We start from the raw sequence: 22,372 nt of genomic DNA, 5'->3' as shown, positions 1-22,372 counted from the left end.
GGTAGATGCCTCAGTCCTGGAAACATTCAAGATCAGCTTGGACAGGGCTCTGAGCAATCTGGTCTAGCTGATGTCCCTACTGATAGCAGGGGGATTGGACTAGATTACCTTTAGGAGGTCCTTTCCAACCCAAACTGTTATATGATTCTATGATTCTTGGGGAATTTTACGTCTTTCAGAGAAGATACAGTACTGACTCATGCCAGTTATTGGGAAAGACTCATCCAAAGTTTAACAAATAATCGTCTCTTCAAAAAGGCATGTAGGAGAAGTTTGTTAACAGGTTTTTCTTTGGTTTGTGCCAATGGCTGGGATTGATTTCAGAGAACATAGGCATATGTTAGTTTGAAAAAAATATCACAGGGTGTTTTTTTGAGCCATCAAATTACTGCAGCAGCTGAATGTCAGCAAACCCTCAACCCAACACAACACACATGCAGATTTCCTTATCAGGAATTGTTGGGACAAATCCTTCTAGAAAGAAAAGAATTTTTTCAGTAATATTTTCATTAGTGCTTCTCACAAGAAACTATGAAATAACTAAAGATGAGAAACTAAAATCCACCAAACTGGTGTAGAGTTTTAGTTTCCACACCTGGTGTGCTCCCCAAATTGGGAGTAGGCTTAACATTTTAATTTATTTCGTGATGTTATATTTTCTTCAAAGAGACAGATTTCTGTAGCTACTGTCTTAGTGAAAGATGCACAGGTTAATTTGCTTACTTCTCAGAGCTACTTCTCCCCAGGTGGAGGACTTGAATTTCCCTTTGTTGAAGTTCGTGAGATTCCTGTCAGGCCATTTCTCCAACCTGTCAAGGCCCCTCAGAATGGCAGCACAAGGAGCTGTTGTATCAATGCTCTTGCCAGTTTTGCATCATCTGCAAAGCTGTTGTCTCATCATACAGATTATTAATGAATGTATATTGGTCCCAGTATTCATCACTGGGATATATCACAAATTACTGCTTCTAGCTGGGCTTCACGCTGCTGATCCCAAACATTTGAGACAGTTTTGCATGTTTCAAATCCAACTGACTGTGTATTCACCTAGTATGAACTTTCTGATTTTTGTTTCAAAGAATCAGGTCCAGTAGAGCATATTTTCTCTTCTGTCTCTCAGTCAGTTCTTATCACATATAGTTAGTTACCAGTTATCACACACTTCAGAAACTACTTGGATTTCTTGTCCTTGCTCGGATATCTGCATCCAGCAGATATTGGGGTGGTTAAACTCCCTCATGAGAACTACAAGCTGCATATTGGACTTCTGCTCCTTATTTCTTCTTGGACTTCTTCCAATTGCCTGAAGATCTCATCTACTTCTTTCTCTTCTGGCAATCTGTGGGAGACACCACAACACTGCCCTCATTGTTCTGCCTCTAATCCTCATCTGTAAAATCTTAGCTGGCTCAGACTCCATTCCAGGGCAGAGGTCCATACATACTTGCTGCTCTCACATACAGGGCAATTTCATCTCCTTGCTGACCTATATCCACCCAAGACAGCACTCCAGTGACATGAGCTATCCCACAATGACTCCATGATCCCAAAGAGATCAGAGCCCTGTGAGGGACACAGACCTTTAATTCTTTTTATTTCCTCCCACCCCAAGCTGCATTGGGGATCAGCTAAGTTTACAGCAGGAGGTATATGAATATTCGCTACCTAAAGGCAAACAAAGGAGACACATCAAATTTTAAATTCATTTCTAAAACTCTGGACTAGGAAGCAGATTGCTAAAATGCTGTTAAATTATGATATTAAGTGGAGGGATCAAGGTAGGTACAAGAAAACAGTGCTTTTCCACACCTCAGTTACTGCCTTGAAATAATCCAAGGTCGGGTATAAAGGCAGTCAAGGTCTCATTTCATTTTAGCACCTGCTGGTTGACACTCCTATTAGAGAAATCATCATATCTGCCCACTTTTACTGGCAGTCTCAAAGAACTGTGTCTGTGGAATTATGGATCAAGCTTTTCCACTTGAAGAAATAAGAAGCAGGATATTTACAGAACAGAGATTTATTACATTCAAGAAGCCTAAAGTATCTGGTTAATTGCAGTTAAATTCCTGGAATAAATTGACAGTATTCCAAACAAGACTTTATCAGCTTCTTTGCAATACACTCTGTTTTACTGGCATGTCGTTCAAAGGTTTCTATTGCAACTCATATTTAGAAGGGTTACATAAAACTTGATGTAGGAATGAGTGACAAAGGTTTTATTTATTTCATATTATTATCTGTTGACTTTTAAAGACCTAGGTAACAAGACAAGTTAAGCAAGAAGTCAATGATTAAACTGATAAAATGAGTATCAACTCTGCTAGTTTTAAAAGATATTTAGAAAGTAAGAAGAATTTAAAAAACCCAGTTCTCTGAGTTGTAAGTAAATTGAAGTACTAAAATTTATCTGTTCTGCTTATTTGAAGTCTCTGATACTTATTATTATCTTCTTTTTCAGTCAATTTTTTTAGTATAATCTTTAATGTCTGAGGAGAGGCATATGTTTAGTAAATTTCACTTTTAGATCAACTTTACAATACAGCTTGGTTATGCTTTGTCAAATTTTCCAAAAAGATTTAAGATGATGTTTCTTCAGAGGAAATATTTTTGAATATAGAGAGTATCATGCTATAGCAGTGGCATAAAGGGCTTGCATAGTTTAAGATTACAGTGCATCACCCACTTGAACAGCAGTTCTGTCACAGAAAATAGAGGTTCCCTTGCGTTTTTGAACTTCGAGTTACCTCACTTGGACTAAATTGAAAGTGATAACAGGTAGGTATACCCTTCCTTGGCCTTCTCTGGAATGACCTCGTTGTGGAGGAAAAAAAATGCAGTTCAGGCTTTATGTACATTTCCAGGTTGATGTCATATATCCAGGAGAAAAGTATTTCTGTTCTGGAAAACTAATGTTGCCACATGCATTATTTTTCTTCTCCTCTGTCAATCTTTTATTTGGCAGGATGCACATTAGTGGCTGCACATTAGTGAGACACAATCTGACATACAGAGTCATCTGCTGGTATCTCGGTAATTTTCATGCACACAGGAAGGAATCCCTTTTGTTGTTGTGTTTACACGAGGATCACTTTCAGGAAGTATGCATTACGTGTTGAATGTAATCAGTTTAATGATATTAGAACAGCAGCAATTGCATCTAATAATCACAGTATTATTACAGTATTTGGTACCTTTGATGCTTCTACTGCTGTGTTTATCAGCAGCAGTTGTTACGGGGAAAGACTACCGGAAAAAGAATAGGGCATGACTTTTGCCCCTCAGTTGTCAGTGCCATTAATTTTATCATGTGTAGAGATTCTGTTTCCTTTGAGTAGAAATAGCAACACTTACACACAGACACCCATGTGTTTTGGCTAAAAAAAGTACATATGTAGTTTGCTGCAGCTAAGAGTTAGCTGTAGTCCTCATGATAACTAGAACAGCAGTTCCATAGTTATCAATCATTGGTGCTGTCTTATTTTAATTTTTCACTCAAATTTAAAAGATCAGAAACTGAAACTTTATTCTCCGTGCTACGTGGCAGCTGGTTCTTGTGGACTGGGGATGTTTTTGTTAAACAGTTCTTCTGTACATCAAAGAGGTGGTAGGAATGATCTCGATTCCTACTGTAACCCAGTTCTTTGCTGGTTCCTGACACACAAAACAGTTAACACCAGGGCTGGCTGCTCAGTCCAATCACTGCTCTGAAGAACTTCCTAGCTGGTATTTCTGTAACTAAGATGCTTGGCCGTAACCTTCCTTTTCATTTGCCATTGTGGTAATCAGTTTCTGTGTCCAAGAAATACAAATATGGCTAAAACTGGCCAGTGAAACATAGGAACTAATACCACAGGCTCTTGAGGATTTATTCTACCACCAATTAGCAGTTGAGAAAGAGCCATCTCCAGTAGGAGCATGACAGATTCTCTGGGTAGGCAACTCCTTTGCTCATGGGAAATACAAGTTTTGGTGGAAGGCTTGTAAATTCAGAGAGTTATAGGCATGGTCCCCCAATAGCGTGATGCAATTTTGAGGAAAGCTGGAGGGAAAGGACAGAAATCTCTAATTTGGCTCTGTATTTGTGAGGGGCCAGTGCAGAAGGAGGGACAATGGCTTATGTTGCTGACTGGGTGAACTGCCATGCTTCAAATTGTTTTTTTCCCTTTTCTACATGAATTGTCTTATCCTACACACCTATTTAGACAAACAGTTGAAGCCTAAAATTCATGGATATGTAAGACTTCCTCATTTGTGAAGGTTTGGGAGGAGGGGTTACCAAAGACAAGAAACAGAATTAGACAGATTGCCCATGCATGAAATCTACTTTATCATTATTCTCTAGGTAACCTGGTTTTGTTATATATTTTCTGTTTTGGGATGAGATGGGCAGATGAAATATATCAGCCAAGTGAGATTTGACATAAATGAGGTATCTGCCAATGCAAATGATTTGTATTTTGGGATATGACCCAATTTTGGACAAAAACAGTATTCAGATTAGATATTGATAAATAAAGCTTTGTTTCAGAGTGAGCCCAAGCTAATACTGCTATGAGATAAGTAACCTATCCATTTCCTGATATGTGTTGTTTAAATTTAATAAACTTTATACCGCATTTAATTTCTTTCTTCTAAAAAGGGAAGTAATTTGTTTTCAGAATGCAATGATGTAAACTGAAGATTAGGAAAGAAAGAATAATAAACTAATTCTTCCAAGATCTATTGTTCAATATCTCCTTCACTTTCTCTTCAAACACCACACCTTTTCTTGGCCTTCAAATCCCCTTTTCTCCTCAGTACCAACTGTTAGCAGGGTGAAAACCAAGAGGATGATCCAACTGACCTGGGCCCTAGTCCATGAAAGTACTTTTCTGAGCTTGGCAGTATTTCAGTTATATTGAGGACCCAACATTATCCAATTTCCAACCCCTTTCATCTTTCCTTAGGTGGGTGGTGTCATGAGTACTCTTCAGCTGAACTAGTGGCACTGGCTTTTTAATATCTCAGTATTTTCAGTACAAGTTGGACATTGAGGGGCTAGTCCTGCTGCTACTCCTGTTGCCTGCCACAAGTGATCGTAACTGTGTTCATCGTTTGTCTAAATTCTGTTAGGGAACAAGGAGGAGTCAAAAAAACCTTTGAGAACTGCTCTATATCAGGATCTTGAGGCATTAATAGGCTTTAATAACTCTGACCAGCCTCATCTGGGGCCTCCCACATGCCTTGACTGTGGGCTGAGGGGTTATTTATGATGAGCTATTTAAGATCAAGCCTGGCCCTCTGTTCCTGGTTTGTGATGAGCTGGAAGTGTGCTTGGTGTTGCTGTCTCATAATCTGGCTCAGGAGTGCATTTTTCTCTGGGCAGACTGCAGATGCTTGACTGTAACCTACATTATCTCCAGTCCTGCTGCTGCCCTGCCTCCTGGAAGGATCCTGTACTATGCTGCAAACAGTGTGTCTCTAGGGCTGCATCTAGCCCTACTTCTTCCTGCTGATCTTGGCTGATCCCTGGATGACCCCTCATCCTGATTCTCCATGTTGCCTTCTCTAGGTCTGTTGCTATCTGCATGTTGACCCATCAGGTACTGTGGAGCTATCCTCAGCTCTGTTTTATCCCCTCATGGAATAGACCTGCTCCTGCTCCTCCCTGATGTACAAGTGTCTCCCTTGTAGAAGGAAGAAGACAGCTTCCTGCATGATTCCTTGTAGCAGAACCTGATGTTCCCCTTTCTCCTGGATGGGTAGGCAGATGTAATGAGCTTCCTATCAGCTGCTGAGTGTTTGATGTTTCCACTGTTCCCTTGGTGGTCTCGGTGGACTTCTAGAGGCAGGGTGGGGAGATTCCCCTAGGCTTTCCTCTGGGTACCTGTTGGGGGTCTGGTACCTGTTCTGCAGCCCTCCCTCTCAATAAATAATGAGAGCAGTCATCTGCCTGCAATGCTTCAAGGTATGGTAGAGCCTCCTCTAGAACAGTAAAGCATAGAACCGAGAGTTTAAAAGGTTAACAGTGACTCCAGCTTGCCAGGTAGCATTAGCAGAGGCTCCTCCTGCACCTCCAATGGCTTACAGTATCCATTTATACATGTCTAGACTACATTTCCTCTACTATCCTGAAATAAATGATTTCTTGCTAGCTACTGAACTAGTCTTTTTACGTGTATTTTTTTTCTTGACACCGAGACAAAAGTAGGTGTTTAAAAGTTTGCAGAATGAATTTACTTAATGTGATTATTTTAACAATTAAAAAAAAATCTAAAAATATTCTAATATTTATTTATTAATAATAACTTATTTGTCACCTTTGACATCCAGTTTAAGAGAACAACTTATTAATGAAAGGACAGTGCTTTCACTTGCTGGAAAACATCAACATTCCTTAATAATTTTATCTCTCCAAATATTTATATAAATGAAGACTAACCCTTATTGAACTCAATCACTACTATACTGTAAAACATCAAAATGTCAAGAGAAAAAAATTTGTTAGAATAAAGTGTATATTTAGTCCAAGGCCTCTAGTAAAACTTCTTATCAGCTAATACTGTACCAGCATGTTTAACTTAAAGCTGTGATTTCTCTAGGAACTTTCAAACTTGTAAACTCTGGTGGGAAAGAGCATGTAATATCAGCATCTTAATTAAAATTTAAAATAATGAGAGAGAACTGACACATGGAATACCAGAACTTATTCTTAGAAAAACATTCTGAATTTCTGGTGAAGTCAGCTAGAGGGACATAGACCAAGTTCCCCCCTGCTGAAGCTTAGTATTTGATACTGCAGCTGATTCCACATGTGCTCAGCTCTCCTCTCGCACCCAGGTGGCTGTAAGATGGTATCTTGTTAATAACATATATGCTCTTGCTAGAGCACGTTAGATAAAAATTAACTGCCTTCCATCAGGGAGGAATTCCTCCTCTTAGGAGAGATTGTGCTGTGGTCATTTTACCTATCTTGACACTCTACTTAAAATATGTGAGTGACAGACTACTGGATTTCATGGGAGCACAACACAGGATTGTTGAATAAATTTTATGCTTTCCAGAAACCAAATAATCAGAGAGCAATTCATAATGAAGAGGCTCTGATTAAGGAAAGACTTACTGAATAAGCTAAACTAATCTTAAAAGTTTACAAAGTGGTATTTTCTAGGCAGACATTTCTAGCTCTGAATGTTATCTGTATGCCTGGTTTTGTTGCTGAACATGTATTTACACTGATAATGGCATGTATGTACTTTAGAACACATGCTCTTTATCAGATACTGATGTGATGTTACTATTGTTTACTAGTTTTAAGATGTTAGTTAAATTTCTGAAATTTAAAAAATTATAGCATGCAAGTGATCTCAAAAAAGATATTCCATTTATAAGTGACTGTATTTGAATATTCTCTTTTTCTCTTTTTCCTCCCCCCAATGCTATGTAGATTGTCTTTCCTAACACTACAAAAGATATATTTGATTTGCTCTAATTCCTTTCTCTTCAATTCTCATTTGTACATGAACCACAATAAATATGAACACCTGGCTTGAACAAGCCACATGTTGTTGCTACAGGCAACATCTCTTTTGATCATGTGGATTCTTTCTCTGCTGTTCCCTATAAAGTCTTGAAAGTATTGATTAGCAGACAAAGCACTACTTTGACACTTGCCTTTTTATTATTGTAAGGAAAGGAAAAATGTTTTCATGCAACAAATTTGTTTGGTGAATAGGGGTATTAAATTCCATTTCTTTTGTGTTGAGCTCTTTGCTGTCAGACAAGCAGCACCCAGAGAGAGAAAAATGCTTTTTGGGAAAGAACCTTTATTGAAAGTTGGTCTCTAGGGACTTCTAAATAGCAACGCTCTGTGCCATCAACTATCTCAGACCAACGTTGCAGGAAGCTGAAAGCTGAAAAAGAGATTTCAGAACTGCAGAACTAACCAAGAGGCAGAAAGCTCCATGAGACACATGACATTTGTTGGACTTTTTGGTTCTGCTTCTGCTTTTTCATTGGATAAGGGACAAAACCCATCGTTGGCTTCAGAAATTATTTTTTTGGCATGTGTTTTCTAGGTTCCACTGGAGTGGACGTGTATTGGAAAGCGTTACATGGGATTTTTGCATGTTTGGAGTTCAGGAGACCTCCTGCCTCCTATGGGTAGGGTTGTTTTGGAAGAATTGTCCTATTTGAAAGTACTTTGGCAATTTTGCTAAGCATGTATTTGTCAAACAAAAATCTCTATGTTTACAGTAGTGAGATGGCTTTCAGAGAGTCAGAAGTGAGAACTGCAAGAGCCTTAATCTTAAATGTACTTATACAGCCAGTGCCTGCTGGAATGAACTATAGGCAAAAATCCCTGAAAACAGCACCCTTTTGGGAGTATTGGTGTCCAGTGACAGTCTTATGGCATTATTCTCCACTGATCTCGTCAGAAACCTGTTGTACCACAAGTGTTTGGATGGCTACCAGGTGAATGTGCAAGGGACAGGACACATAAAAAAAGACCCTTTATTAATTATACTTTCAAGAGAAGGATAGAGAATTTCCTTGATACAAGCTTGAGGATGAATATATCTTTAAAAAGTATTATTATTTTCTCTTAAAATGAGGCAAAGTGAGGGAATTTTACTCTTGGTAATCTCAGGACCAGCAGCTCTCACCTTTCTCCTAGAGAGGACTGTGTTTGCTGCACAATGTCTCTCTCTGCTCAAGTAGGAGGCACAGCCTGTGTTTCTGCCTATTAAGTCTTGCTCAGACAGTGCAAATATGTAAGGAAGGATGGAGACCATATACTGTGTGGCAGTCATGAATGCACCATGAGTGATGCTGTCAGTTGTCACCTCTGGCTGAAATTTTTCTCAGCACCACTGCCAGATCAACTTGTCCCCAAACCAGGGAATTATTACCCTTCCTATGTAGGTGGGATGTTGAAACAGCCTCAATCAGCTCCACTTGACTTTTAATTCCTCTACTGGGTAAGTGGGGATATAGTAGCTCAAGGTCCCCTTTCTGTCAATGGCAAGAGATCAGCATTTTCAGATGCAGTGCAGCCCACCCAGGTTGTGGTTTACTATCTACAGGTACCATTTTCTTCCCATTATGCACAAACAGTGCATGAGTCTAATAGATTTAAAGTTAAGGGCCTCACTTTCACATCTAAAACTTCATGGAATGAGCCCAAATCAAAATTATGCAGTCTGTTGGAGATTGTGGCAGATCCAGGAACTAAACTTTAATGTCCCTACATCCCTGTGATGCTTTTATTTATAGCCCATTCTGCTTCAGTACTCAGTGTAATGCTAAAGTGTACACTAAAAAGTGTAAAGAGTGACAGAATTACTTAGAAATCAAGATATGGTTCCAATCTTGGAATGACATCTTGGCTCTCTGGATAGGAAAGGCAAGGAGGTTGAAAATGCCATAAAAATGTACATGTGCAAGAAAAGTGTTAAAATCAGCAGCAAGGTACTATCACCCTGCTATTTGAGTTAGCTTCCCCCCTGCACCCAATTAAAGTATTAAGGAGCATCTCAAATCTCTGTGCTGATGGTTGAGTTGGAATTCACATTTTAATACAGCCCTTGTTTGGAGAGTTTCGCAAAGAAGGAATTGTTAATGAGTAATCCTTGTCCATTAGGGCACTGAGCCAATGAGTCCAAGCTTTGATTCACTGTGTTATCACTGCAGCCTTCTGCTAAACCTAAAAAGAAAACAAAACAAAAATGTTCCTGTGTGAGAATCATTAGGATACTGAACTGAGCACAGAACTGTCTTATATCCTGCCATCCGCAGTCTTCTAGAAAAAAACAGTAAGTAATAATTCTTTAAACTGATAGCTCTTGTTGTTGTGTAGTATAAAAGCAATTTTCTCACCTGACTTACTTAGTGGATGTTCGTGGATTTTTGACCAGAAAAGATCATATTTTAAAAGCTTTAGTATTTCAATGAAGAATAATATAAGGAGAAGTAATTTCATGAAAAAACTGTCTCAACAGCAGGAATTCCCCTTGGGAAAAATGGTAGGGTCATGAAAAATAATGACAGTGCTGAAATTTGTCTTTAGAAACCTGGCTTCTGTGTGTCACTGGAAAAGAAAGTGTAACTTTGATATTGAGTCTTTCCTGCAATCTATCTGGTTAATTATGTCCGTTAGCTTTAAAATTATACTTGTTAATTTTTGTATCCTTTTAGGAACAGACAGTGTTTTCAATGTGATTAATGGGCAGAGGACAATCCAGAAAGTGAACAGTTTCATGTAATTTTATTGTATTTTTATATTTGTTTCATGTAATTTTTTCTTTGACAATTTTGTGTAGAAACTCCAGGTGCATCTTCCAAAGTCCAGGACTTTAGCTCTTATTTTGCATAACTAGCACAAGGAAAAGGGTGTTTCAAATTTCAAGTGATTACTATTTGAATCCATTGCTAGTTTTTAATAAAATGTCATTTTAAGCTGAGTGTTCCTGCTAGTTGTTTATCTTCAGACAACTATTATCGTGGTGAAACACATTTGGCTTTTGTTATTTTTATTGCTATTGCTTGTGTTACAGAGAACCTAGAGATCCCAAACTAGATTGGGATTCCACTAGGCTAAATGGGAGTCCAAAAACAGTTAGCAATGGAGGGTTTGCAGTTTTATCAGTTGAGACATGAAGAAGATGCCGGAGAAAGGAAGACACAGAGAAATGGTGTTCAGGTGGTCATCCCAGTGACAGTCAGAAGCTGGCCCCACTCTTTGAAGTTACTTGCCTGCCTACAGGAATGCTATTGAAACTTCTCATAGGTTTACATTCTACCTGTGTCTTAGATACTTGATTTTGCTTCTTAACTAAGCTGTAAGAATGCCCTATGGGTTTTTTTCTGTGTCCCATGTCTCTTTGCTGCTCTAATTTTAAACTCCCTATTAAGGAATCTAACAGAAAATTTCAAACAAACACATGCTTGTACTGTTGCTTGCATTTTGCATCAGTTGCTATGTAGTTGCCTGTGGTGCCATGCTTGTCAAAATGACCTAACAGCAATAGTCTAGAAACAGAAAGCATGAATCTTCCTAATGCTTTCATGTCTCTTTGATACACTTTAAAAAAACTAAGCAGGTAAATAAAACGGCCTCTCAAATAACTGAGGCACTGCCTTAAATATTCTACAAAAAGGCTATGAGGCCACATCAAAAGCCCGTGAACTAGATGGGAATCCATCTTCCCATTGATGTTAATGGTTTGGATTGGGCCGTAGTTTATGATGTTACTGAAATTTCTCTTTGAGCAATAGGCAGTCAGATGTGTGAAGAATGGGACAATATTATGGGACAGGTGGAAGAAACGTACCTCACTAATATTTGTGAAAAATTTTGCAAGTGCTTTGATTTGCCTTCCTTTGCTGATTAACTGAAACAGTTTCAATCATTCTTCTGAAGGTAAACCACAATTAGACTGTCATAGAGCTTTTCTGATGATCAAACATAATTTTGTTACTTGAAAGGATGAGGCCATGATGCTTTATTTTCAGTGAGCTCAGTAGATTTAATTTTAATTCTATTACTAACAGACTTGGCTTTGTTTACACAGAAGCCAGGGAAAGCTTTACTATTGACCATAGCACAGGTAGTGCACTGATAAGAGTCCACAATAAATCTGAAACCTGCATCCCAATGCACATGTGTATACATATATATTTGTATACTCTAATGAACATATATCCTTAAGAAATCTGAATAAATGTGTACGTATCCATACAGTGGAAAAACAAGCCCCATGTATTATAATACACATGTCAATTTTCTCAGTTAAACATAGAACATGTAAACATGCATTGATTGACTGTTCTGAAGTATGTCAAAGGTTACATGTAATAAAATTTTATGTAATTTGGATCTCTTAAAATGCAATTGATGACTATAATCTCAAGCAGTTGGGCATATATTTTACTTTATACATACTGATCCCTGTTTTTCTTTGTTGTATATTTTTGGCCTATGACAATAATCTCTAAAGGTGGTGGAGTGAATAAGTTTATTTCAAAAGTTAAATAACATAATTATCTGGTAAATTAAAATTTCTGATTTATCCCATGCCTCTTGTTTTCTCTTGAAGGTGCTTTTATTTTGGAGAGCACTACTGATTTCCTTTGGAACTGTTACCTTTATTACAGCTTTTACGTATCTAATGCAGGGGCTTTTTGTTACACCTTAGGGTGGAGTACCAGTTAAGTTGGCTAAGGTAGTCTAGATTCATCATGATAGCAGTAGCTCCAAAGAAGTAGTTCATATAAGAAAGCAAGCATGACGTAGAAATACTTATGAATGTTTATTCATACCAAAGATGCCTAAAAATATCAAGAAGCTTTCCCATACCATAGGGTTTGGTGGATAAAGAAATCTGAATTAAGAGACTGGTTATTGATCCAGATCATGTAGATTAACTCATTCTGGAAGCTAAGATGACACAGTTAATATATGTTACCATATGTTAACATATGTAACCATATGTTAACATAACATATGTTACTAGTCAAAACAATGCCTCAACCCCTCTAGCTGTGGAAGGAATACTTCTGCCAAGAGGTTCCATGTATAGGTGCTGCACATGGGCATCCTTTCTCACCCAGTCATGCTGGTAGCAATTTGGGTGCCTCTCTATATCTGCTAGGTGTGCCTATCCCATTGGCTAGACCAATGCCTCGGCTCCATGGGAGTTGCACCCAGTTGGGATGACAGTTGTTTAACCTCAGAAAGAGTCCAGGAGGATGAGGCTGAGAAGAGGTTAAGGACAGAGTTCACATTGTGGAACCAGCTCTTTGGAAGGGAGTCCACCCCTAGATCTGTGACGCTTTGCAACACGGACCTATAGTGACCTATTTCCCAGAACTGAAAAATGTGTAGGTAAGTGTTGCTTAAATGCTCTGTACTGTGTACCTAGTGTAGGTCTGAAAGCTAGAAATCAGTACCTGCTGCTTTTAAATATCAGTGAAATTAATTGTAAGGATAAATCTAATACAGGTTAGACAGCTCACAGCAGGCTGGACTCAGGAGCAAATCAAAGCAAAATGTCAATCAGTCAATCAGAAGAGTTTGGTGTTCAGGGAAATTTACAATAGCAAAGATACATGCAATGGAAAATGTATTTCCAACCTTTTTAATGGTGATCATGTCTTGTGCCTTGCAGAAATCCTAAGGAGATAGGAATAGTCTTTTCCAAGAAATCCCGTAAATGGTCTGTATAAGTGGAATATATTAAAGAAAATGAAGTATTAAGAAAGGTGGGAAGTGTAAAATCATCATGAACATTTGGTTTGAACTGAATCCATACATACCAAAATTAAGGGTCTGAGGAGGAAACATGAGGAGTAGTAATAGTGATGGAACATAATCGTCATGCTTGGTGTAGGGAGAGCAATTCCTGCAAGGAACTCTAAGGGTTGCACTCCTATGGGCTGTAAGGAAAATATTGAAGGGCTTGAACATGGGGAGAAGGTGGTGATGGCCTCTCTCCTCTGATCTTCAGCAAGAAAATCCGGATAAATATTCACAAGTCCTCTGAAGATGCCTCATTTTGATGTTTCTCTTGCTGGCCATTATAAAGGTCTGAACTGTGCTGCTGTCTTCTCCCATTCCAGAACACTTGTAATGGGCTGCAAGAGGAATCCCATCCCGAGGGCTTTTCATAGGCGGTTCATGAGAAGACTGTCAGGAACTGTAGGACCTTTGCAGCCATGTGGGCAGCCCCACCTCTTGAGTCCAGCAGATACCTTCCCTAGCAAGTGTGGTAGCAAGGCAGTAAAATGATTGGAAGTAAATATGGACCTACTAGGGTAGCTGGGCTGGTGGCCAAGCCCCATCCAAGATACTTTGAATTTTTTTGCTGTTGCAAAACTGTATTTCTGTGCTGGATTTGAGACTGTGTGTTTATGTGTTGTTTGCCACAAGAACCCTATCTGGTCTGTGATACAAGTAGCTTTTGACGTCTCTGAGTAAACTGTTTAAGTTATCTGTGGGCAGACATTTAAAATGCATCTGTCTAATTAGAGGGCTGCTGTTTATGTCAAGAAAGAACTTAATGAATCCTTGGGGACAAATCTGAATATAATTACAGAGTGTGCTTGCCAGTCTCATAAGCTACTTCCCAGCCTGCTCAGAACTTGGGCCTCCTGCAGCATTCACATTTTTGTTAGATGACTTCATTTCTGCTTGAGAAGCATGCTGAGCTCTCACTGGGAAGCAGAGTTGGGCTATAACTTTCAAACACCTTCAGTTAGTGGAAATTCACTCCCAGGGACAGTCCCATGGGAATAAAACCAAATAAATAATGAAGACAATAAAGCAAAACAGATTTGTGTCAACTTTATGCAGAATCCTCTTGGTGTCTGTATAAGCTCTTGAGACATCTCGTCATTGGAGCTGTTATGTTCTCCTGTTGCTGATGGTCCTGCCTCAAATGTAATCTGGAGTTGCCCCACTCCATTCACATGAACCAGACCTGGGCAAGGGAGCCTCTTGTGCACCTTCCTCCTGGATGCAGTGTTACTCTAGCTCTAGCTTCTGCTAGAGTAGGGACAATGGTAGGTCTCTTGCCTCTATTTTAAGCCTAGCATTTGGAATGGGATAAAGATGGCCTAGGTAGAGTGCTACTGTCAGCCTTAGTGGAAGAAAGCTATTCCATCTGACCTGCTAGGAAAATATGCCAATGACTGGGCACAAGCATCTCCCAACCTCCCCAGGTGAGAGTTATACAACTGCTTGAGACTACAGAGGGAGTAGATGGGTGAGCCTGGTTACCAGAGCAAGGCTTTGCTTTCTGTGTTTGCTACCATTTATCTTGTTCAGACAGAAATTACTGAAGGCAAAATAAAGAACTGGTCACTGGAAATTAAAGTCAAGTTTCCTGGCTATGTTCTTCTGATCTAACCATAATATTATACTTTTCCAGTAAGTGAAAGCAATGAAATGGTGAAAGAGTGATGAAAAAATAATTCAAACAATTGGTATTCTGTGGAAGGGGGACTGGGAAGCATGCTCTCAGCAGGTCAGGCCAGTTCTTCAGTCTGTGAATATTTGAATAAGTCTGAGCAAAAACTGACATTCATTTAAAATGAATAGCAGAAGGATGGCAAATAAAATATGCCACAGCAAGGAAAAAACAAACAAGCTGAATGCAGCATTTTATTTAAAGGCTGAATTAGGTATTATAACTTCAAGCCAGTGTTCGTCAGAGGAAATATTGAAACAACCTCTTGAATCCTGCCTTATATTAGGTACACAAAACCAAGTTTTAAATATTCTTTTTGCTTTATATGTTCTCAGGGTCTCCTTTCAACCTATTTTTTAATCAGCATATTCCTTCTGAATTGAAGAATAAATGGGATCTGAAATGAATTTAGTTGGACATCATCAGCTAGCCACTGCTGATGGATTTCCTCTTGCTGAAGGTCCTCATTTGTTTGGTAAGTCACCAAATCAGGTTGAAATAGCAAGCTGTCCTTTACTCAGGAACGTAGAAGAAAATGGACTGAAATTTCAAGTCACGGACATGTGAGAGACATGTGCCAACCTTCTTGAATCTTCAATACTTACAAAAGAAATAACAATGGATCTGTGGTGTTAATGTAATCCCACACACTATTGCTCTCATCACTGCTCATAGCAGAGCCTGTAGTTTGTTTTTGTAAAACTCTTCTAATACTGAAAACCATTCAGTGAAGACAGACCTTTGTATGCAGGCTGGTTGTTATCTTCCTGCGAGTCCTTTAAATCAAGCTGAGCAGATGTATTTCCAGTTAATTAGTAACAAAATTATCCTGCAATGTATTTGCATTGCCATATTATGCAAATTTATGAAAGTAATTTCACCTAAATTAAAATCTTTTTCTTATTAAGACTATTAAAAACTATTAACTTCAGTGCACAAGAAAATTTATAAAGCAAGCTGGGAAATTCCCCTTGCTCCGGTCCCACTGAATATTTCAAGGCTACATATGGGTTTGCTAGTGAATGAAAATTTCTTGGTCAATATTTTGTAAGCATGGGGTAGCTGTCTTCTACTAAGAAAAAAAGAGAGAATAATACATTTTTTAGCTTTTTGTTTGACGGTAGACTGGGTCCTTCATTGACTAACATGAAACATTGAGTATTGTGAGATATGCAGAATGCTACAACACTTCAAAAGTTTCCACAATTCTGCCTTTTTGGGTACTGGAAAAATGAAAACATTCCAGTTTTATCTGTCTGAAACAAGAATAGTAACTGGGGCATGGAAGGACTCTGACACACAGAGCCACTCCAGCTGCAGAGCTCTCAGAAGTCAGGAGCATCTCTCAAGTCAAACCACTTCCAGTCTCCTGGCTCCATACAGCTAAACTAAAGCACTGTCACTAATGATAAGCAGAACCCATTCCATTATTGTGTGTTACTGCTTTTTATCCCTCTCTGTGTTGGGGTTGGGTGGGAGAAATATTTTGGAGTTGTTAAAAAAGTATATGCAAAGAGCTAAAACACTTCCTCGCAACCTGTTAATTCTAGTCTCAGGCCATGATATACAAGGAGGAGAATGATATTCAAATCTAGTCATCATTGAGAAACTCCTGAATAACTGAAATACTTCAGATTTTTATCAAGATTTACCCCCAGTATCTACTTTTTCAGTAATTATTTCATTATTTTTAAAGAGTAATGATCAGGTAGCTTAAAATGCTAGGAAAAATGTTAATGTGTAAAATACTTTCCATTCACAGGGAAATCTTACAAGTTGTGAGGCCTTCATAAGAGGGATTGTGTCTCCCATTATAGATCTTCAGACCTTAGCAAAATGGAGATTTAATTCAAGCTGACATTTCTGTAAGAGGAAGAAATAATGTATTAAGGGGTTGAATCAGGGGACCCATTAGGAAGGAGACACAGCACACCTGCTGTGTTTCATTTAAGCTGATTTTTGTTTAGTGGGGTGTCACTCCTATGTGGTGTCTTTTTTGCTTTTATAGCTGAAAAAAAACCTGTCAGAAATAATATGCAACTGAGTCCACAGAGAAAGTTACTCATTGTGCAAATATGACTCTTCTCTTTGAAAGACTTGTAGGAATTGTTTTTTCGTCTCAATTTTATATTTGTAAATTACTTACTTTTTTTTGAAATTCAGTTTTGGCAGGAAGTGACTTGTGAACCCAAGGAAACAGGAACAAAGCTTTTCTTTTCAATGCCCTTAGAATATAAAATTCTCTCAGGACTTCTCACACATCACAGCTCACAGGTTGAAAATTGTTGGCTTACAAACATTAGCCTTTATACAAACCAGTTTCCTTTTTTCAAAGATACATACTAGCATTCTGTAAAAAAAAACCCTTGGAAATGTGTTTTCTTTTCATCATGACTCACTTAGTCTATGGGGAGAGTGTCCTTAGACCTCAAAAACAAATTTAATTGAATCTCCAAACATTAGCACCAGGTTCAGGTCTTTCAAAAGAAACGTCAATTGTGAGTTGCTTGTGCTGTGAACCTCATCACCATGGTAATTCCAGGGCACTTCTATATACCTAGCCTCAAGATTTCTAGTTGCAGGAGATTTCAGAAGAGCTTAAAGAAAAAAAAGAAGGGTTTCCTACCTTTCAGTAGCTGGAAGTTGTACGTTGTCATTTTAACAGTATATGTCTACGGTAAAGTGTCTCTGTCTTTGGAGTCAGTGTGTTCTACAGTTTTTCACTTCTGTAGTTATAAGTCCCTGGAAAAAAGGTCTGGAAATGCAGATGAGGAAGAATCTTTAACCTAGTAAAAGTCGTTCCCTTCCACCCTGTCTTCCTGGAAAACTGCTTCTCTTTATCTAAATCCCTACTCAGGTGACTTAGAAACATCCCAGACCTCTTTACAGAAAATATATCTTTGAAGAAGTGGCCAAAACCAAATTCATAAAATGATACAATCTCTATAGTATCAGCATGCAAAATCAACTTTATCTTTCTTGCAGCTCTGGTTTTCCCAGTGATGGAAAGGGACTCTCTATGACAAGAAAACCCAGAGGTGTGTGGGTCTCCATGGGACCTCTCTCACTGAGATTCTTCCCTTCCTCAGTCAAACTGTTTTTATTTCACAAGGCCCATTGGACTGAATAGGGCCAGCTCTGTGAAGAGTGGTCCAGTTTCATACCCTGAACTAAGAGAAAGTGACACACCTACCAAATTGTATTTTTTAACCTCTGTAATTTAGGACTGAAATCATGGTCTCCTTTAAAATCTTTGGGAGCTTTGTAGTTCACTTTAGAGCTACAACAGATGTAGACTGATCTGAACTTCTCCATTTTGCTCCAAATTGACTGGACACAAGCTGTGACACAGAACATGGTGAGATGCATTAGCAGAGCACTGTGACAAGCCTTGCTCTAAGGCTTGGCAATTCAGCTGGGACAGCAAGACTGTTGCAAAAAGTTATTTGATAACCTCTTTCAATTGCCTTTGAAAGTTTTTCATATTAGGGACAATATGTGTTTTAAATACCTATACTTCCATTACCTTATTTCTTTCAATGGTCATCACTTGCCCTTTATCACAAGGGACTGAATTAATTTTCAGACAACAAATCTCTCCTTCAAATCTTAAATGTGGAGGGTAAGCCTATATATTTGTATGGCACCTGAATTATATACAACATTTGACTCAAACTGTCATTTCTATTATAAGTAGCACACCTCTAAAGTAATAGCTCCATTCTGTTTTCTGTGAAAGCACCTTATATAGAAGTTATTAGTATGCAAGATATTAAGTGTGAAGCTTCAGATATCAGAAATAGAATTATTTCTAGGAACCTGAAGAGGTAATTCAGTACTATTATACACTTAGTTTGAATGAAAACCATTTTTTAATGGCCTGAAAATGTTTTCTTTTTACATGACATTAACAAGACAAGAAATGCTACCCTCATTACGTATGTTCCTGCTGAGAAAGAAATTTTTTGGGTGAATAAGCACTTTTAAAAGATGTCTTGGAATGGAGAAGGAAGAACATGAAAAAAAATTACACCTAACAAAGGGGAAAAGAAAGCAATACATCTAAACTTCTCAATGAAAGAACAACCAAATGCCACTGAAAATTGTTGTAGGCATAGAACAGTGCCTAAGAGGAGCTTGAACAGCTGATTCCTTTTAGGTAAATCTGCATTTGTTCTAGTTATGCTTTTTTCTCTTTTTCTTTTAAAGGTAGTAGGGTCAAGTGTCCAAACTGATTAAACAGCTTCAAGATCATAAGATATGTTAAATAACTACTTGTCTTTAGCACCACCTGGCAGATGATGCAACATCTGGCTTCATCCCTGTAGAGAAGATAATTAGGCTCATAACTGATCCCCAAATACAAAGGAAACAAGCCAACACAAATTAAAACAGAAAATCTTGTATGTATAATAATTCTGAAAAGAGCAGAACCAAACAGAGTGGCAATCTAAGAAAAAAAATTTAATGAGAAGGACAGATTGGATGGGGCTTTCAGCAATCTGTTTAAGGGGAAAGTGTCCCTGCCCATTGCAGGGGATATGGAACTAAATGATCTTTAAGGTCCCTTCCAACCCAAACCATTCTATCTTCTCATACAGATGTGTCCAGTATGGCCAAAGCACTTTGGCCTTTTTTTGAGAATTTAAAATTTCTGTACTTAACATCTGTTAATCCATTCAGCTAAAACATGCTTCCTGTGCTATGGAAGTGGTTAATCTGACCTTACAGTATATTTATCGATAAAAATTTTGTTGTAACTAAAGCAAAATAGGTACAAAATTACAAGGCTAGGCTGCTTGAAGGCATCCCATCGAATGATAACCAAATTTTATCCAGGTAAATCCACGCTGGGAACAGATATTGTTTCAGACATTTACAAACAAGTTTCTCTGTACTGAAGTTAATCAGTAAACTATATAACCTCTGGTCTGTGTCACTCCTTTCTAATCTTAAAGAAAGTTCTCACAGTAAAGAAAGCAACAGGATACAGACAGAGCAGAATTGAAAAGTTTTATTTATAGATAGTCTTTAGGAGGAAGAAAAAAGAAAAAGAGAGGGAAAGGAAGACTGGGCACCTTAAGGAGAGTATTTTACTTCAAGAAATGGTCAGATTGGACCCAGCCTGAGGTAGGATACTGCTATGTTCTTGCTTGGATGTTTTTGCCACTATTCTTGCACTTTTCTTTGAAATTGTAGGATGCTCATATTTTGAACCTGCCTAGAATTTTATTCTCTTCAATTAGCTTTATATTAGTGGAACAATAACTTTTACATTAATGATCTCATTGTAATTTCTGTAATAGTCTGCATAAAACCACCTTTAGTCTATACATAACCTCAGAATAATTCTACAAATTGAAAACACTTTCTTTAGTTCCTATAAGGAAAATTACCTTTAGTTTCTACAAGTCAAATATTTTTTCAAGTTTTATGTAAAATATTCTGTGTAAACTTGAAAGTAACAAAAGCAAAACTCTTCAATGAGTTTCATTTGACAGTGGAAAAATATTTGTAAGACAATTATCATATCCACGGGAAGGTTTTTAGTAAGCTTTCCATATTTCTGTGAAATGTTTTCATTGAAAAACATCTATTTGCAAAACATAAGCTAAAAGATCTGCAGCTGTAAGTAACATCACATTTGTGTGTGTGTAAGCAGTCTTTCCTTAGAAATGTAAAAGGTATGCTTCCAAAAAGAAAAACAGATAAATGTTTCAAAATAGCTAAGATCACACAAACATAAAATGTCGGTGTAGTCCAGTGCACTCATTTCTGATTTCAGTTTCACTGCTTAAACTACTGTGACTCCAATGATTTTACTCGACTGCTTATGCTTTAGTAACATGAGACAAGTCCATCACAGACTTCTACGAATACGTATCTGGAGAAAAGCTTATGTACATTCCCCTTGGCAAGATAAGATTACTTTTCTTTTGTGATAAGAAATTATTTGGTCTAGATTCTGATGTACAGGTCTACAGGTATATCATGTTCAAGTCTCCTAAAACAAACCAAACAAAAGCCCCTCAAAACTTTTAGCGAAAGTGGGGGAACCTACATAATTGCAACCTCATTATCTTCAAAAATCATACTGGATGCTGACCACTTTGCAGAGTTTCAGCTGTTTAGTCTGTTTTACGTAAAACAAGACCATGTTCTCGCAGTCTCTCTCAACCCTGTTTTGTTCTTCCTTTTCCCTTCCATTGCTCTGGGCATGGACTCAGTTCAGCTAAATTCTTTAACTATGTGTCTGATACAGAAGGAAGAAGGTGATATAGGCTTTTTGGGTTTTATTTGCCCATATTTAACCTCACGCATTAAGACTTGTATTTTTTTTTTCCTTCAGAAGCAGAGTAGAATTAATGATAGTGAAGATTTTTCTAAATACATGTGTAACCCAAACAGTTCTACAGTGGTTTAAATAAACACCCAGTCTTGTCTTAGGATGTTCTACAGTTCTTTAGCAGTCCTGAGTTTTTTAACCAGCCCTAAGATTTTTGATGTGGAAGGAATACTGACTTTTCTTCTTGCTCTTTCAGAGCAAGAGCTCTTCCAGCTCTTTCAGGATGCTGGTATACAGCTTTCGTGGAGTTTCCTGTGGATGGCATAAAATTAAAAGTGAACAATTTCTTTCATTTCATTTTGGGATTGTCCCATTTCCCTTTAGTGAACACAATCAACTAAGCAATTTCCTAACAAGCAAATAACAGCTTAGGTTTCCATGGTGAACAGATTCCTTTCCAAACAGACACTGAATGATTGTGTACCCCACAATTAACACCAGTTTTTGTACCTGAAGTACCTTGACCAGTCTTAATAAGCAGCAGTCTCAACAAAAAGTAAATATAATTAAAAACCTACCACCCACTCCTTAAACCTATACCAGACATCAAAACATTGTTCTACTCTTTTTTTGTCACCACTGTGGCTGGCAGGTATCAGTGACAGTTTGCATTTGATACATGAAGGTGTAACTTCCCTTCCAGGCTCTTTCATAGAGTCCCAGATGCCCTCTGTATGTGTATATTGTTTGTTTAAATGGTATAAACTTGGGTTTGGGGAGTGCCTTCTGTTACTCTGCTCCAGCCAGTATAGTACTTGGGGCCCTGGCCTCTTCTGGAGCAACCAGATGCAACTGTAGTTAAACTAATTGTTAGTAATATATGGGACCATTATTCTTATTCAGATTTTTGTCACATTTTTCCTGACATACATCTCGCTGTTTATTCTGGAACTGGAATCTCAACATTTGCTATTGGCAAATATGTGTTGTGGGCAGGATAGTAACCCGACAAATCCAAAACACTTGCAGGGCTTTTGCAGCATGTGAAAGCAGGAAGGGCAGAAGGCTGCAGATCAAAAATGTGAGACCTTGAAAGTGAAAAAGTAGCTGAAATTAAAAGGTTAGTTTCTGGCAC

General features: G+C 38.1%; 1 protein-coding gene across 4 annotated transcripts in view; it reads left to right on the top strand.

The window, feature by feature from the left end:
• The first annotated feature begins 2,351 nt into the window (after nucleotides 1-2,351).
• Nucleotides 2,352-22,372, top strand: part of NR1H4 (nuclear receptor subfamily 1 group H member 4) — a 44,728-nt gene continuing 24,707 nt past the window's right edge. For 2 of the 4 annotated variants that reach the window (XM_018080206.2, XM_008920235.3), the window contains exons 1-2: nucleotides 9,665-9,797; nucleotides 15,287-15,426. In XM_018080206.2, the coding sequence (XP_017935695.1) occupies nucleotides 15,342-15,426 (85 nt within the window). In that variant the 5' untranslated portion in view covers nucleotides 9,665-9,797; nucleotides 15,287-15,341. Of the gene's footprint in view, nucleotides 2,383-9,664; nucleotides 9,798-15,286; nucleotides 15,427-22,372 lie in introns of those variants that run through there. The other 2 variants (XM_029963543.1, XM_029963544.1) reach the window with 2 other exon arrangements.

This window comes from Manacus vitellinus, unplaced genomic scaffold (genome assembly GCF_001715985.3).
Source record: "Manacus vitellinus isolate BGI_N305 unplaced genomic scaffold, ASM171598v3 scaffold_5_pilon, whole genome shotgun sequence".
NCBI lineage: Eukaryota > Metazoa > Chordata > Aves > Passeriformes > Pipridae > Manacus > Manacus vitellinus.
Note: the sequence above shows the minus strand (reverse complement) of the source record. Positions and strands in the feature narration are given on the sequence as shown.